The sequence below is a fragment of the Stomoxys calcitrans genome, chromosome 1, assembly GCF_963082655.1.
Source record: "Stomoxys calcitrans chromosome 1, idStoCalc2.1, whole genome shotgun sequence".
Lineage (NCBI taxonomy): Eukaryota > Metazoa > Arthropoda > Insecta > Diptera > Muscidae > Stomoxys > Stomoxys calcitrans.
In genome coordinates, this window is record NC_081552.1 from 202,999,348 (window position 1) to 203,015,690 (window position 16,343).

A 16,343-nucleotide genomic window follows, 5' to 3' on the forward strand; every position below is an offset into this window, starting at 1 on the left:
GGTATGCCACTAGCGACATGTAAGCAAAGTTTTCAGGACCAAACCCGGAGGCTAACGAATGATAGATGGCACAAAGAGGGGGCTGTGAGCAATCCAATACTATATGGCCTCATCTAGACTTGAAGAGGTCTACTGCTTTGCTGTCACTGGCTAGAACAGACGTCTCAATCGTTGTGTCCATCATGACAGATCACTGTCTAATCGGAAAACGTGCTGACAGACTGAAGGTTGCCAGCAACGACTTTTGCAGAAGCTGTAGGGACATCGAGGAAGCAGAGACTATAGAACACCTTCTGTGTGTGTCCCGCACTAGCAGTTAGAAGGAGTTCCCCTTTAGGCTCTCATTTCTTTGAGAACTTGTCTGATTTAGCAGATGTGAACAGGAACTAGAAGGCATTTAAGTGAATCTGATGGCAGACTGCCACTTAAACCTAACCTAACCTAATCTACTTCAAAATACGTTTATAAGAACATCACAGGTGGCGAAATGTGGATCTATGCGTATGAGCCCGAAACAACAATCGACCATGTGGGTCTTCGAACCGATCCAAATCCAACGAAAGTTGTTCGTGGAAGAACCACTTCGAAGCAAATGTCGACTGTTTCTTCGCCAAAATTGTCAAGTGGCGACTGTTCCGCTTGAGCGACGGATTGGTACACCACAATTTGATTGCCTGAAGCCTTGGGATAGATTCAAAAAAGGAACAAAAGAAGACCAGACAATACGAGCTCACTCACATCGGCTCAAACCAGCTCCTTTTTGACCGGCCACAATGTGGAATTGATGGATCATCCGCCGTATAACCCTGGCTTGGTACCCAATGACTTTTTTTATTCCTGCACTTTAAGAAAAAAAATGCGTAATCAATGATTTTCATCCCCAGAAGATGCTGTTGAATCGTTCAATAACCCTGTTTTGGAGATGCTTCAATCGGAGTGGAAGAAAATGCTTCGACAATTGGCTTAAGCGAATAGAAAATATACAATTTTGCATTTTCGTTATTAGGCCAGAAATGTATATGGATTGTGCTTGATTTTTATTTTAGAATGATGGTCAAAATTTAAATTTCATATCATTTTTATTAAATAAAACATCAAGACTCATTTTTTATATACTAATGATGGTTTTTGTGTTTTTTTATATTTCATTTTTAGTATTTGTTATGTTTTTTTTAAGTTAAAGTACTACTTCAGATTTCATTTCATACTGTATTTTATGCAAACAAAATTTATAATAATTTCCATTGATGTCTTTTTATTTGATGCAAATTATGAAGTCCGAGAATGAGTAAACTTTTATGTGATCGTTTTGTGTGCATTGATACCTGTGATAACCACACCACAATTTTCAATTAATTAATCCATCCAACTGCAGCATTATTTTTTGCTCGTTGATTGGTGTGTGATTGAGGATTAAAACTAGCAAAAATAATGGTACAAATTATAAATTGATTTAATTAATAATTAATAATGTTTTACATATCTCAAAAAGAAAAAAAAAAGAAAAATTACACAGAATAGGAAGAATGGGCCAAGGGGTAAAACTATATGGATATTAATCATAATAAAAATAGATCAACAAAATATCGAACGAAAGTTTATGGGAAATAATATTACAAGTTTTTCTTCATTTTCCATTTTAATTTACTACTTCGCCTTCAAGATTTCGTCGCCACTTGTGCCCGTCTCGTGGCATTATCAGCATATATATATTTTACAGGGGCGACGACTCTTAAAAATCGCTATCGTAATTAACATCTTGCGCCTGTGTAGATTCGTCTGAACGCTCAGAGATTGGCTCTAAATCGGCATCAAGGCCAGGATCATTCATTGAGGAGGGACAGCAGGGATTTGACATAGAATCGAAGGCATCTTTGATTTGGTTATTGGCCCCCTTGGGATCTAAATCGGTGGCCCAGCTAAAGTGCATAAGAGCCGAGTCGACATTGCCTAAGGTTTTATGTATCTTTCCTATTAAATAGAATACCACCGACTCTTTAGGTACGATTTCTTTAAGCTCTTCGAGTTCTTTGAGCGCCTCCTGATGACGGCCCAATGAGAAGTATATTGAACCACGATGGAAACGCGCCAGTGGGTTCTTGGGGTCTAGTGTGGCTGCTGTGTTGAGAGTTTGCAGAGCCTGCTCCTTCTTTTGCATAAAGTATTGCATAGCACCGATATGCACTAGAATCACAGAATTCTGAGGATTGATTTTCAAAGCCTTAATGTAGTGCAGCTCAGCCAATTCATATTTCTCTTGCTTCGAGTATATGGTGCCAATACCGAACCATGCATTGTAGTGGCGCGGATCCCTTACAACAGCCGAACGGAAATAATCCATGGCTTTGTCCAACTCTTCGGTAAGAACCAATTCGTGGCCCAACAATGTGTAGCTGTAGACAAATTCGGGATCTACCTGCACGGCCCTTTTGAAGAACTTTATTGCCGTTTCATGTTCTTTGTGCAATGAGAAGCAATTACCGGCCACACACCAAGTTATTGGCGATGTTTTGTTTTGGTTAATTAAGTCCTGGGCCAAGGCAGATAGACTAACTTCCTTTTGTAGATGCCACAACGACGAGGAATATATTTCCATGTAATCCAAGCGATAGGGTTCTTGCTCATGGATTCTTTTAAATATCGCCACTGCATTCTCGTACTCCCTTAACTCGTAGTGGGACATGCCAATCAATGACTGCACCCAACTGGATGAGAAATGATGTTTTGGTATTGTAGCCTCTAAATGCTTAATTGAAGCTTTACATTGAAAATGCGCCAACAGTTTGTAGCCTTCCCCAAGATCTCTGAGAAGCGTCATTAGTCCGTCGGCTGACTGTTTCTTCAGCGAGAGCAAATGATGGGCCATGGTTTGTGCATTGTTTAGACTGTTATTCAATTGCACTTTGGCATCTTCGGATGTGCGATTAATTGCGGTCTGCGCCGATGTTATTGTTTCAACCTTCTCTTTGTCCTTGCGTATGGGCTTCTCAGAGAGTTTGTCGGAATTTGTTTGATTGGCATTTGATTTATCTTCTATGAGTTCATTGTTAAGGCAAATTTTACCCATGCGCGTTTTCGTTTTACGTGGAGGCGAACGAGGCTGTACAAATTTATTTGAAATATTTGGCGATTTGTTGTTTTCCTTGACGGAATACGCACTGTGACTAAAAAGGCGTGTACTACGCCTCACTGCGGCATTAGGAATATTTGTACCTGCAAAAGAAAATTTTAAGAATGGAATATAATCAATAGTGGACACACTTTAGAAAAGTATGGTTTATGAAACAAGGAAGCAGGATTGCTTTGCGCCTGAATAAAAAAATAATGTGGAAATAATTCTGTAACTTTTAAAAATATAAATTTATATACAAAAATCTATTTTATCTTTTTGATTTTTGGAAGAATGTTAAAGGATTTTTCTTACAAGTGTGCAGGATTGCTGGTCCATAGAAGATCCAGGGGCTGAGTGAGTGTACATAATTTTATAGCATTAGATTATTTAAATATGTGAGTAATAAACCAGAATCTTGCAACGCACGAGGTTCGCCTCAATGAAGTGTTTTCTTGCCAATCACTTAGAACTTAGTAATAAAGGAATTTCTAATCGAAGATTAGTGAGGTGATTGAAATTTGGAGATCGGCCATGAGAAATGGGTTGAGGATCAAGCTAAGGCTGACAATCTGATGTTTTTCACTCAAAGATAATCTCCCATGTCGAGACGTAGGAAGCGTAATAACCCCTTGGTTAGGAGCGGAGTACCATTTTAAACTCCTTCCTCTATGGGTCACGGCACTCGGTTGATTACAAGCAACTGCACACCTAGAAATGTCCGTCCTGCGATTTTAGGTGTTAAACCACAGCCACTACGTTGCTCCCAATTGGGGCCTCACCAATAGTCAGGCTGGAACCGAAGTTCCAGGTGCTCCTGACTCCCGTGGTACCAGATTAAAGACTCTGGTCCGACCACATAGTCCAACTACTTCCAGTTGAACTCGCCATTCAGAAATTATCAGAAATCAAGTGGCATAACCCAAAATGACTCAGCACATGAAATCAGGTGGCATAACCCAAAATGGCTCAGCACATGACTGAGCCAAAACAGGAATGCCACCGAAACATTCACACAACACGTTATACATTCTGCTATTCGCAAGAAATAGCAATGATACCGTGTGGAAAACATTAAAACCCTCAGAACTTTAACACTCACACCCACTCGACCAACTCCAAAGACTTCAACGGTACAGCAGCCTTCAACTCACCAACCTTTTCGATGCAGTCTTCTAACCACTCCATCCAACCTCCTCCCGTCGCTTCAACCGTCCATCACCACCAACACCTCCATCTCCACCTACCCATCCATCACCACCTACCCGCCCATCACCTTCATACCATCCATCCTACCGTCTACCAATCTACTCCGACTAAATAAACAGCACGTTCTTTTATCCATCGTACCGTGGCGAAGAGTTATAATATACAATACTTTTAACCTAATGGTCCCCCATGGGGGAAAACGCTAAGAAGGTGAGGTTAAAACTACTTGGTAAAAAATGTAGAGAACCAGGCGGGCGGGAAAGAAATCCTCACCGGTGAAGGCATGGCCCAGTCAGCCAATTCGGGCTTCTACAGAAATCCAGAATGACAAGACTAAATTTCTAGCTATAGCCACTCAGAACCTTCTTCTGGAGGGAATTCAGACACGGAAAGAGGTTTCACCCATTATACAATGTCTTATCTTCGCAATTGCGGGGGAGCGACACAAGCGATGCTCTACCGACTCCAATTCCTCCTCATCCGGACCTGACGTTGTAGTGACTATTCAGTATTCCTATCAGCAGTTCAATGTCATCCTTCCTTAGCCCCAGGAAAGACGACGTCCTGTTTCGCGAAATATTTGGCTACAGGGATTTTGTAACCCTGCAATCCACAACACCAGCCAATACCTTATCCCCGCGGTAATCATAGATGGCCTCCACCAAACCAAGAAGCTCGCAAAGGAAAGCCTAACTGATTCCGTAGCACGATCTGCGCAAATCAGCAAACCATTCTTGGCCAGCTCATCGGCCGCTTCGTTCTTTGCCATCCCTTGATGACCCATTTCGCAGAATATGACCAGGCGTCAGAGCCTTCAGTGCCGCCTGATTTTACACATAAAACATACCAGTCTGATCGGTCCGCCGTTCCATCATCGACGTCATCTTCAGTGGCTTCAGGTCCAAGAAAATCTCCGGCTTATGAATCTCTGCTTCATTCAATGGAGTCCTGCCCGGCGCCTCATTCAATTTAGACGCATTCGTATATACAGAAGCAGCGTACTCCCAGACCAGAGATCCGCTTTCGGAAAAACTACGTCCAAACTATCAACAAGTAAGGACTAGCCTGGTATATAATCACTTGCGCCACCTACAGTATGCCGGCAAGCTGCATCTCCATCCCCAAACAGAATAGAAGAATGATCAACGCTTAACGAGCGTCAGGTACCTAAATCCTTCAGTCTTGAGCGATCTTCGTTGTCACACACCCAACATATAGGTGCAAATACCTTATATCGAGAATGAAATTCAGAGCCTTTCTCGGCACAATCCTCCGTGTTCCAAAGAACACTACCGCCTTGCTACCCTGTACCTACTCGATCATCCTGCGAAGGGCACACTTGTCCAAATCACGATGCCACAACAGACACCTATAGGCGAGAATCGGCCGAACAACCAGTGTACCGTTCCCGGATTATGCACCCAACTCCTTCCTATTAAATTGATGCAGGAGTTGAGCGCAGAGACCACCGTAGCAGAGGTTAGAATTTTCGCCTGGGTTCGAATCCTGACGAGAACATCAGAACAAATTTTCAGCGGTGATATTCCCACCTAATGCTGGCGACAAGAGGTGTTGCACGCCGTTCGGACTCGGTGTGGCAGTTTGCTCCTGTTCTTTAATGGAATGTTCATGGGCAAATTCGCATTTGCAGGAGTTGGGCACATTCAGTCCGATTTTTTGACTCTTTCCACGACGTTACTTATACATGGCAACTAGAACATAGGATAGTATCTCCAGCATAAGCATTCCCATCACGGAAGATTCCGCGAAGAATGTTGTGTTACTGATGGATTAAATAAATCGGCATGAAATCGGCATTTCGTTGAGACTACAAATGTACCAGCCCAATGTATTGTGGTTTTTCGGTGGAAAGGACGACCCTTATTTGGGGGCTGAGGAAGCATGACATAAGACTGCTTATACAAATTGCAATTGAATATGTTAGATCACCATATCGCACTTGACACAGGAAGATTTGACTTCTGCAGTTTGTTGCTGTTTTTGTTGTAGCCAGTTTGTAAAAATCGAGAGTAGATCAGTGGCGAGTAAATGATTTGCTACAGACATTAGGTACTCTTGTCAATTAGGACTGTTGTACTGACACTTTCGTATGTGGAGGTAACGATTCTCGTCAAGTTCCGTAGGTGAGCAGCTCGTTCCGGTTCAAAGATCCGATCGCCGCAGGAATGTTATGGCCATTGGTTATTTAAAGGCACCAATACCTCGCCTTGTCATATCGAGTATCATAGGTTTTTAGAATACTCGATACCGCTGATTGTCCGCGGCTGCATTGGCAGCTACTTTGTAAACGTCCGTAACCTGTGGACGCGCCCGGTATCATTCAGCTAAGCTTCTCGTGATAACGATGAACACCACAACGCGTGTGGTGCTCCGGCCATGCCGCTCAGGACTACTGTAGATTTCTTAAACTGCTGATTGGAGCTCTCGCTGAGAATATTTTATTCGTATCTGTCGAGCCCGCATTTCACTTGCTTTGTCACTCATATTGATTATTGTTTCTCCCCTTCTTCATCTGTATATTGTGATACAATTTTTTTCTCTCCAGCATAAGAAGGTAATTTCTAGGCTCGTATTTTCCAGCCTTAGCTATCCTAACAAAAATAAAAATTAAAAGTATTGATTCATTTAATTAACTCCTATAATTCCCGCAGCTTGATTGCCACAATCTTGAGTAAAACAAACATGGGCGTTTTCCCCTCATTAACACGGGCAATATTTATAAAGGAATCGCTCAGCGATATCCCTTTCGTAATTGGCTATAAACAGAACGCCTTTTATAACAAATCGATAAGAAAGATGTTACTCCCCTTTTCATTTAGGAATGTTCAGGGAAAATTTTGCATTTTTTAATATCTTTGAATTTAGTTGCTGTTATAACTACTTACCACTTGTAACATTTCCCGGGTTATTTGGAGTTCTTGGTGTTATATTGCCAGTCTGTGTAAAAACGGCAGGTTTACTTCCGCTGCCAGAATTTGAGGTTGGTTCTTTGCGATTAATCAAACTACTGACGTGCCCCTTCATCTTCTTGACTATGACTTTCTGTTCTTGGTTCACTTCTGCTAAAGTCTGGGGCAATGGGGAATTAGTTATGTTGAGATTTGTTTGTGTGTGTCCAGCACCAAGGCTACCCAAAAATGATGAATCACCACCACATGGACTATTCATTGGCATAACACCAAAGCTAGGTGTTATAGGTGACATAGCTGAAAGATATTGAAACTGTTTGCGGAATGGCGTGCCTGCACCACCAACATCACCCTGTGCACTCAAACCAGCTGTTTGTTCAGTGTTTGTGGTATACCCAACAGGTGTGTCGTCCAGCATCATCATGCTGGTGTTCTGTTGATTCTGATTAAGGCCATTGCCAACACTTAGGCCCGTCGTGCTGCCTCTAAGCATTGATATGGAACTATTTATATTATTATTATTGTTATTGTTATTTGGTGTTGTGAAGTTCTGCAATGTTCCCAGACCATTGTTGTTGGCTTGTGGCGGGATCTGTTGTTCTACCGGTGTGGAGAGTATATAATTGGAACTATTACACAACTGACTAATGAAACCGCCATCCGTAATCACGTTTGCTGTACCGAAGTTTATGTTATTTAAATTGCTACACTCACTGGGGTTTGCCACACCACCACCAAAGAGGATCATTGAACTTGTGTTCACGTTGCCCTGACACGTATTGAATATATCAGTGTTGGATATCTGGAATACACTCGTCGCATCTGGATTCTCGCCCAACTGGCACAGATCTGCAAAAGCTTGCCACATGAAGGGATTCAATTTGAGGGCCTTCCTTAAAGCGATTGTCGCAATTTTATTGCGTTCCGTTTTCACGCATATCTGGGCTATCAGCTGCAGAACGAAACATGCTATCTCTCCAAAATCTTTGACAATATCATCGAAGCAATTCTTCATATCGCCAAAACCATTGCTGGTAAGAGCACATTCAGCCTCGGAGTATTTTTTGAGCTGATAGGCACATTTTGCCTGCAGAAAGCGACACTGTGGCGAACGGCGAGATTTTTCACGAAGTAACCAATATGTTTGATGTATCAAGTTTGAACGATAATAGCTGGTGGCCAAAATGAATATCGTCTCGTCGGTTTCCACTGCAAGAGAAAACGGAAATGAAAACATTATGTAACTAATGAAAAAATCGAAAGCTTATAGAAAGTGAAGAAAATAATTAAAGGCGATCATGGCCATTTCACAATATGGTAAGAAAATGAACAAGTTAAAAGGCATTAAGTTCCGCCAGGCCGAACTTTGGATACCAACCACCGCGGGTATATATATTAACCACCTTTCGTAATAATAAGGTGAAAAATGCATTATTTATGAATCCAAAGCAGTACTTTCTAAGCATAGTCCGTTCTCCACCATATTGAAGAAGGCTATGTAAGGGTCTAACACAACTATTGTACCAGCACAACAATTGTACCAAATTCGTTCGTAAAATAAAAAAGCACCTTTTATGGGCCTAAGAAGTTAAATAGGGAAATCGGTATATATGGCAGCTATAACCAAAAATAGCCCGATCTTGACCATACTCAGTACAAATGTTGAAGAGCCTAACAAAACTCATGCTAAATTGCAGTGAAATTGGTTAATAATATTTTTTTATGGGTCTACAACCTTATATCGTGAGGTCGGTATATATGGCAGCTTTATCCAAATCTGGACCGATCTGGGCCAAATTAAAGAAGGATGTGGAAGGGCCTAACATAACTCACTGTCCCAAATTTCATCAAAATCGGATAATAATGTGACTTTTATGGGCCTAAGACCCTAAATCGGGGGATCGGTCTACATCCAGATATAGTCCAATACAGCCCATCTTCGAACTTAACCTGCCTACGGACAAAAAAAGTATCTGTGTAAAGATTCAGCTCAATATCTTTATTTTTAAAGACTGTAGCGTGATTTCAAAAGCTAGACGGGCGGGCATGGCTAGATTGTATTAGATTTTTATGACAATCAAGAATATTTCGATTTGTTGCAAACGGAATGACAAAATGAATATACACCCATCCTTGGTGGTGCTATTTTTCGGTTTATCTGAGCAGTATATGGTAGAATTGTTACGATTAACATGCATTATCTACATTGGCCATTTTGGTGGCTTTGAACATGTAGTTCTGAATGAATAAATTAATAAAAATTTCTGTCAAATCGCTTCAAACGTACGAACTCGGTAATCATTTTGGAGGATTGGTATTTTTAAGTAGCCAATACGGAGGTGTTAATTAAAAAAATCCGTTGGCGAATGGAAAGTCAGGGGTCGAAGGGGGAAAGAGGGAGTAGTGGTTATTCTCATTTCTAGAGGTCGTTGGTAGGACATGCAGGTTTCGGTCAACTGGCCAATCAATCACCAACTGGTGCGCGTTCCTGGAAAATCTTTTATCCCTGGCTAACCTACTAACCTCAGGGATAAGAAGACATATCTGTGCGGAGCAAACACCATGATAGTATCGATAAAAAAGCAGCAACACGCGACCTACATTTCGACGGTGCTGAAGGGAAACAATAGAGTTGGAAACCGTATCATCGTCGATCAACACCATCGCTCTCCTTTGAACTCAATCAAGTAGCTCCAAGGAGGACTTTGTTGTTGTTGTAACCACATTTTCATGTAGAGTTGGCGATCCTCATCAAGCTCCTGTGAGTGTGCAAGCTCGTTCCGGTCCAAAGGACCGATCGCTGCGTAAACAAGATGGCCATTTGGTTATTTAAAGGCGCCAATAACCCACCTTGTCATATGGAACATCATAGGCACTCAGTATTTGTGCAAGAGCCGGTGCCGCCCGACCTCTCACTGAGACTCTCAGCTCGATTCCGCTGACTGCAGTTACAGCTACCCCGGATGGAGCATTCCACTATCCGCAACCTCTGGACGCACCCGGTAGCGCGCAGCTAAGCTTCTTGTGACAACAATGAACACCACACACATCGGACTTTAATGTTCCAACCTGTGTGGTACTCACAGCTATCCCGTACCGGAATACATTAGACCGCCACGCATACTTGGAAGTTATATTTCATATTTTGGCTGATGTAAATGCAAATTTGCTCATGAACATTCAATTTAGGAACAGGGGTAAACTTCTCAAATATGAGTGCTCCCCGATTCATGTTCAAGTTCAATGATAGGGACCCTCCCTTTCTAAAGCTGAGACCGAACGGCGTAGCGCACTACGACATATCTGGAGAAAAGTTTTTATAGTTTTCTAGTCACCCTTATTCGGGTTGTCGAAGGTGCAAATTGTGGGACCCACGATTTATCCACCTGTTCCCCAGGATATGGTTTATCAAATCTCTAAGGACCCGGTACTGGTCTAAGGATTGGATAAGTGTAACAGTCCGCACATTGTTAAAAGCGCCCTCGTTGTCAATACATAGCGCTAATGTGTACGTCTTCGAAGGATTCTTCTATATTATGCACACCTCATAATATGGCAGTCTCCACCGACCTTCCCTTGACATAGGCATGATGTTTGTATCTGAGCAGTTTGTTGGATGTGCTACTCTTTATCATGGTAGCCACAATACGTTCCATCGTGTTGAGTAGAAAGGACGTAAGGCTTATAGGTCTGTAAAAGGTTAGTAAGAAGGAGGTCAGAATAGCTATTGGTATCATAACGGGACACACAGGACTACGAGCTCTCTTATGTAACATGTAAAAAATCTTATAAAAATTGGAGCATTCCCTTTGTCATTGCCCGGCTTTCCCGTCTAACAGTTACCGGCACTTAGGACACAATACCAGACATGAACCAACTAAGAGGCGTTTCATGGAAAACAATGAAGGATTTTGTAAGTAGCACGGAATTCCTAACATAGATTTCCATTTTCGAGGTTACTTAGGTTTATGTCTATAGTGGCGTGGGGCAGATTAATATCTGCACCCTCTTTTCAACCTAAGCTAGCGTAACCTATAAGTATTGCATAGCATGTCTTGCCGGGTTTGGATATAAAAACCACCCTTACCTCCTGCTAGGCTTTCGGGTATAAATACCACCCATGCCTCCTGCCAGGCTTTCGGGTATATGCAAGTCGTAGGCACGATGTGAAAATAGCGGTCAAATTGGGAGCCAGTTTGGCGGCCGCCTACTGAAGTAACACCGGAAATATTTCAGCAGGTACGGGTGACTTAAATGTTTTGAAGCGACCCAAGGCCTCCTTTACCATAAAATTCCTAATGATAAGTTTCTGAACAAGGTCATTTGAGCAGGATTCTGGTGTTTCCATGAGTCCTGCCATATGCTGTGGTAAATGCGTTTTTATCAAAAGCCTCAACATGTCTTCCGTTGTCCCTGATCTTACTCCTTTTTCGTCTACTAACGTTTCAGTTTGGACATGGGTTTTTGAGAGAAACTTTTTCATTCTGGCGCCACGACATGATCATTTTATTGTATTGCTTGAGCCCTGGCTAATATATATCCCATAAACTGCCAATTCTTAAGACGTGCTCTGTTATAAGGTATGCGACCTCTCTCCCAAACTGTGGCTTTTTTATAAAGCTTTCTATTATAAAATCTGCGGACATCTTTCCCAATGTTACGAATCTCCCCGGCTATACAGAGTTTTTCTTTGTTGATTTGATTTTCACCTTTTTCCGGAAGCTTATCGTTAGTATTCAAGATTTTTGCCCACCCCACGAAATATTGTAAGAGTTCGCATCGCATCCCATTAGTACCTCATTTCATGTTGGGTTTGCTTTCCTCACCTGCCTTTGCAGCTTCGACGTGGGTGGCGGTGTCGGAGAGTCGAAAGACAGATAAAGTGATGACAAATCTGGGGAAAATATATCATTTATTTTTTTTTTATCACAGATAACGCAGATCTTCGGCCGAGTTCCAGTGTTAGAATAATTGGATGGTGATATGGTTCGGTCTGGAAACTTTGCTCCGGGTCGTCCATCGTTTCTGAATAAAGCTAAGATGAATCTGGCTCTTACTGATTATCTCCATCAGAGCCGTCTCGCTCCGGTGGAGGTTTATCTGGATGACCTCAGTCATTGGTCCTTAGGGTGAGTGATAGTCTCATCGTCGGCTCCCTATTCGTTAAACTTTAACGAGTTTTCTGTCGCTGCACTGCCTGATTTTTTAATATTAGGATCTTTGCCTATCCAAGTCTTCCCCACATTAAGAAATTCGGTGATGGTCTCGTTTTTGTCCCCCTGTTCGTTAGGCAGTATTGAGTCTCCTGTCGCTATACTGCATTATGTCTCAATATGAGCATGTTTGCCTGTCCTAGTCTCCCCAAACTTGGAAAAGACAGCCATGGTTCCGTAGAATGCCATATCTTTAGTCTTAGCCAAACTTGTCACGGAGACTTGAACAATGCTCTCCCCAAAGAGAGTTCCTTCCTCTCCTCCCTGTGGAAGACCTCCCATTTTTTCGCGACCAAAACTTGTTTTGCTTGCCTAAGACTCACCATGCTTTTTGTCGAAAATTTGCTGCCTATCTCTTGATGAAGACCCCTTCCTTATTTATTTATTTTTCCAACAAGGTTTTTTTTATGGTATCATTACATTCTGCTGACGCGAAGCATAAAAATGTCCTTCGTTCCTGTTCCGGCTTTGTCTTCCTCTGCAGGGCATTGTCTGGAGTCTACGTTGTGGGAGGGCTGGCTTGGTCTTCCCAGAGTATTTAAAAGTGGGGAGCTCTTTTTCTTGTTCAGCGTTGTTTAGCTCTTCGGGAGAACAGAACTTTCCAACAACCGTAGAAGTGGTTTGAATGTCAGTTCTATCCCTACCAGCATATGCCATACGCTTCAGTCTCCTTCGTCGTGCCCCGGATTGCTTTCACGGTCGTCTTGTGTGCTTAGCAAAGTTCTCGACACTGTCGCTATCTGAAACGGAAATACCATGTTTACTTAAAAGCTGGGTCCGAACTGCGCATCGCTCTGGGCTATCCGTCTCTACCACATTCATTAGTCTGACTACTAGTTGTGCGCTTGAAGCATTACTCACGACTACATGTGCCAAGGCATTTGGTGAGGCTCGACAGCAGTAGTCCCTCAAGTGTATTGGCTACTGGTGAGATAAGGGAAATCGGTCTGTACGACACTCTCTTACTCTGGTCCTTCCATTTTTCAGTAGCGGGATCACTCTGCCCATCTTCCAGACATTGGGTACTATAAGAGTGTTCAAAGACAGGTTGAGGACAGTTATAAAGTACTCGACTTCAGGTAAATCCAGATTTTTCAGCATCAGTGTAGATAATCCGTCAAGGCCCAACGCCGCGGATGATTTGATGCAACGGATGACATTCGTTACTTCGCGTATTTCGGGCTCCACACTGCATTTAGTTGTCCAAATGCTTTTTTAGTCTTGTTTGTCCGGTTTGGGACGACTTCGTGTTAGATGCCGAACTATTTTTTATGGCTTCCGAGAAGGTGAAGGACTTAAAGATATATTAATGTTTGGATGTTGTAGCAACATTTGCTTGTGGAAGTGGCGATTCTCGTCAAGCGCTTATATGTGAGCAAGCTCGTTCCGGTCTATACGACCGATGGCCGCGAGAACATTATGGCTATTGGTTATTTTAAGGCGCCAATATATCGCCTTGTCGTATCAACCATCATAGGCACTCAGTATTTAAGCAAGAGCCGGTGCCACCGGCTTCTCACTGAAACTCTCCACTCAATACCGCTGATTGTCCGCGACTGCAATTGCAGCTCCGTATGGAGCATTCCACTATGCGCAACCTGTGGACGCGACCGGTAGCTCTCAGCTTAGCTTCTCGTGATAATGAAGAACACCACACAGATTGGAGGTGAATGTTCCACTACGCTACAGAATTGCGAAGTACGAGCCCTCCTTCTCATATCGTTATGTCCGAAAACCCAAGTAAATAAAACCTGATCCCAGAGATTATTCAGGGGTTCTAAACATTCCGTCTCGCATTTTCCTCGAACTGGCCTCGAATTTATTGTCTAGAGTGCTGCCCTTGGACTCAACCTTTTCCCCTTACTTATACCTTTTTTACTCGCTGGCGTGTCACAATATGCCAAACTAGCTTCCGAGTAAACTCACATTTATGGTAGGCTATCCTTCGAACCTAAATTTAAAACTGTACCAAGCATACAAGGAAGAGAATCTTAGGAAGGTTTTGTTATTTGTAGCCACATATTTCCATGTGGGTGTAGAAACACTGACAAGCTCCCATTGGAGAGTAAGGCTGTTCTGGTGCAAAGATCCATTGGATAATATTATTCAATATTAAATATTTGCATTTGAAATTTCAAATTCATCAATATGTTAGTGCATAGAGTTCTATTTTATATGTATAAGACTTTAATTTTCACTAACCTTCTGAACACAAACGCTCCGCCAAAAATACTGCGTCCTTGTGATCATAGTGATTCAGACAATGCCATATGGCTGCCTAAGGAATATAACCAAAATGCAAAACATAACAGTATTAAAATTTGCAATAGATTAAAAAAGAATTAATTATTTATACCTGCACAGGCTCCTGTATAATCATGCTTTTGGCTGCAGTATGATGAAACGCGGTGGATATGACGAAACTGTGCACTGATTTGGAACTTATTGGTTTGATTGGGGTGGTTTCTTTTTTCGATCGCTATGACTATGAGAGTTTTTGTACCGCACCAAAGTCCTTATTGGGATTTAATCTTTTCTTCACTTGGATGCCCCTTTTCTATTTTTTATACGCTCACATAAGCTTACACATACGAACGCATGCAAACTCCTCTTTGGCATAGGGCTAAGAGACTCACGGTTCTAACGATGATATTGAAGACGATGGGCGACACCACCACCACCGTCGCCACCAACAATATCAACTAAACGTACACAATTTTTACCTCGGCCAGCACAAGCACAAACCACTAAGGCCACTCTATCTTTTTCGTGACTTTTAAAGCCCACAAAAAAGAAATTTTTCACTTCCAATTTGTTCGATTTTCCCGACACAATGAAAACTAATTACGAAATAATCGAATTAGTTCAACCTTTGATAATATTTCTAATATACATTTTGTTGGATTTTTCCCAGAAAACACCGATTAAATTCAATAATTTCTTCTAAAACTAGGTAAATTAGGAAAACCTGATGGAAAATATTAGTTAGGGATCTATAAATCGACTTTCAACTTATCGATTAATCGACATTTGATATGTAAAAATCGAATAAACGATTTTCAAGCCTAAATGTCGATTTACCTAAACAAAGACGAAATCGGGTTAAAAGTAAAAATCGATTAAATAATCGAAACCCGATAAAAGAAGCGAGTGAGGAGTAGCGGCGAAACCAAATATGAGAAACGGTGTCTGGTAGCAAATTTGAGACCTGCGGGAATAAACCATAGATACACGAAGGATCATCATCATGCGCTAAGGCCAGAACCACACATGTTGTCCTGTAATAAATATTATGGGGTCATAATGCAAATATACACAAGAAAGTTATCGATATAATACGATAGCAACCAATAACTTGTATTTCTCACTTTATAGTTTTACTTTAATTGTTGTTAAATTTTTCTATTTGTTCTGATTCATAGGACTTCTCTATTCTTCTTGGACATCCTATCCAGTGTAAGTCAGATGTTCTGAATATAATTGCAGCGCAAAACTTTAGTAAGTTGTCGATATCATGCGACAACAGATAATAAGCAACGGTTAATCGTGATTTGCACTATATAATACTTTAATAAAACATAGCTATTTTCGTTTAAACGGTAATCGAATGATGTCAATAATCGATATCTTGGACATCCCATCCAGTGCAAGTCAGGTGTTCTGAATAGAATTGCAGCGCAAAATTCTACTGGTAAGTTATCGATATCATGCGACAACATATAATAAGTAACGGTTTATCGTAATTTACACAATACAAATAGTACTTTTATAAAACACAGCTATTTTTGTTTAAACGGTAATCGAATGACGTCAATAATCGATAGCAGTCCATAATTTGTTTGTTACACTTTTCTTTTTCTTTACTTTTACCAAATCCTCTCT

General features: G+C 41.5%; 1 protein-coding gene across 1 annotated transcript; it reads right to left on the bottom strand.

Moving 5' to 3' along the window:
* Nucleotides 1-1,060: 1,060 nt before the first annotated feature.
* On the bottom strand, nucleotides 1,061-15,462 carry LOC106086595 (cell division cycle protein 27 homolog). Its single transcript, XM_013251335.2, has 4 exons — nucleotides 14,818-15,462; nucleotides 14,664-14,739; nucleotides 7,225-8,457; nucleotides 1,061-3,213 (listed from the first exon to the last, which is right to left on the bottom strand). Exons 1-4 carry the CDS (start codon nucleotides 14,839-14,841, stop codon nucleotides 1,733-1,735), a joined length of 2,814 nt encoding a protein of 937 aa, XP_013106789.2. The 5' UTR covers nucleotides 14,842-15,462; the 3' UTR covers nucleotides 1,061-1,732.
* Between the last annotated feature and the right edge of the window lie 881 nt (nucleotides 15,463-16,343).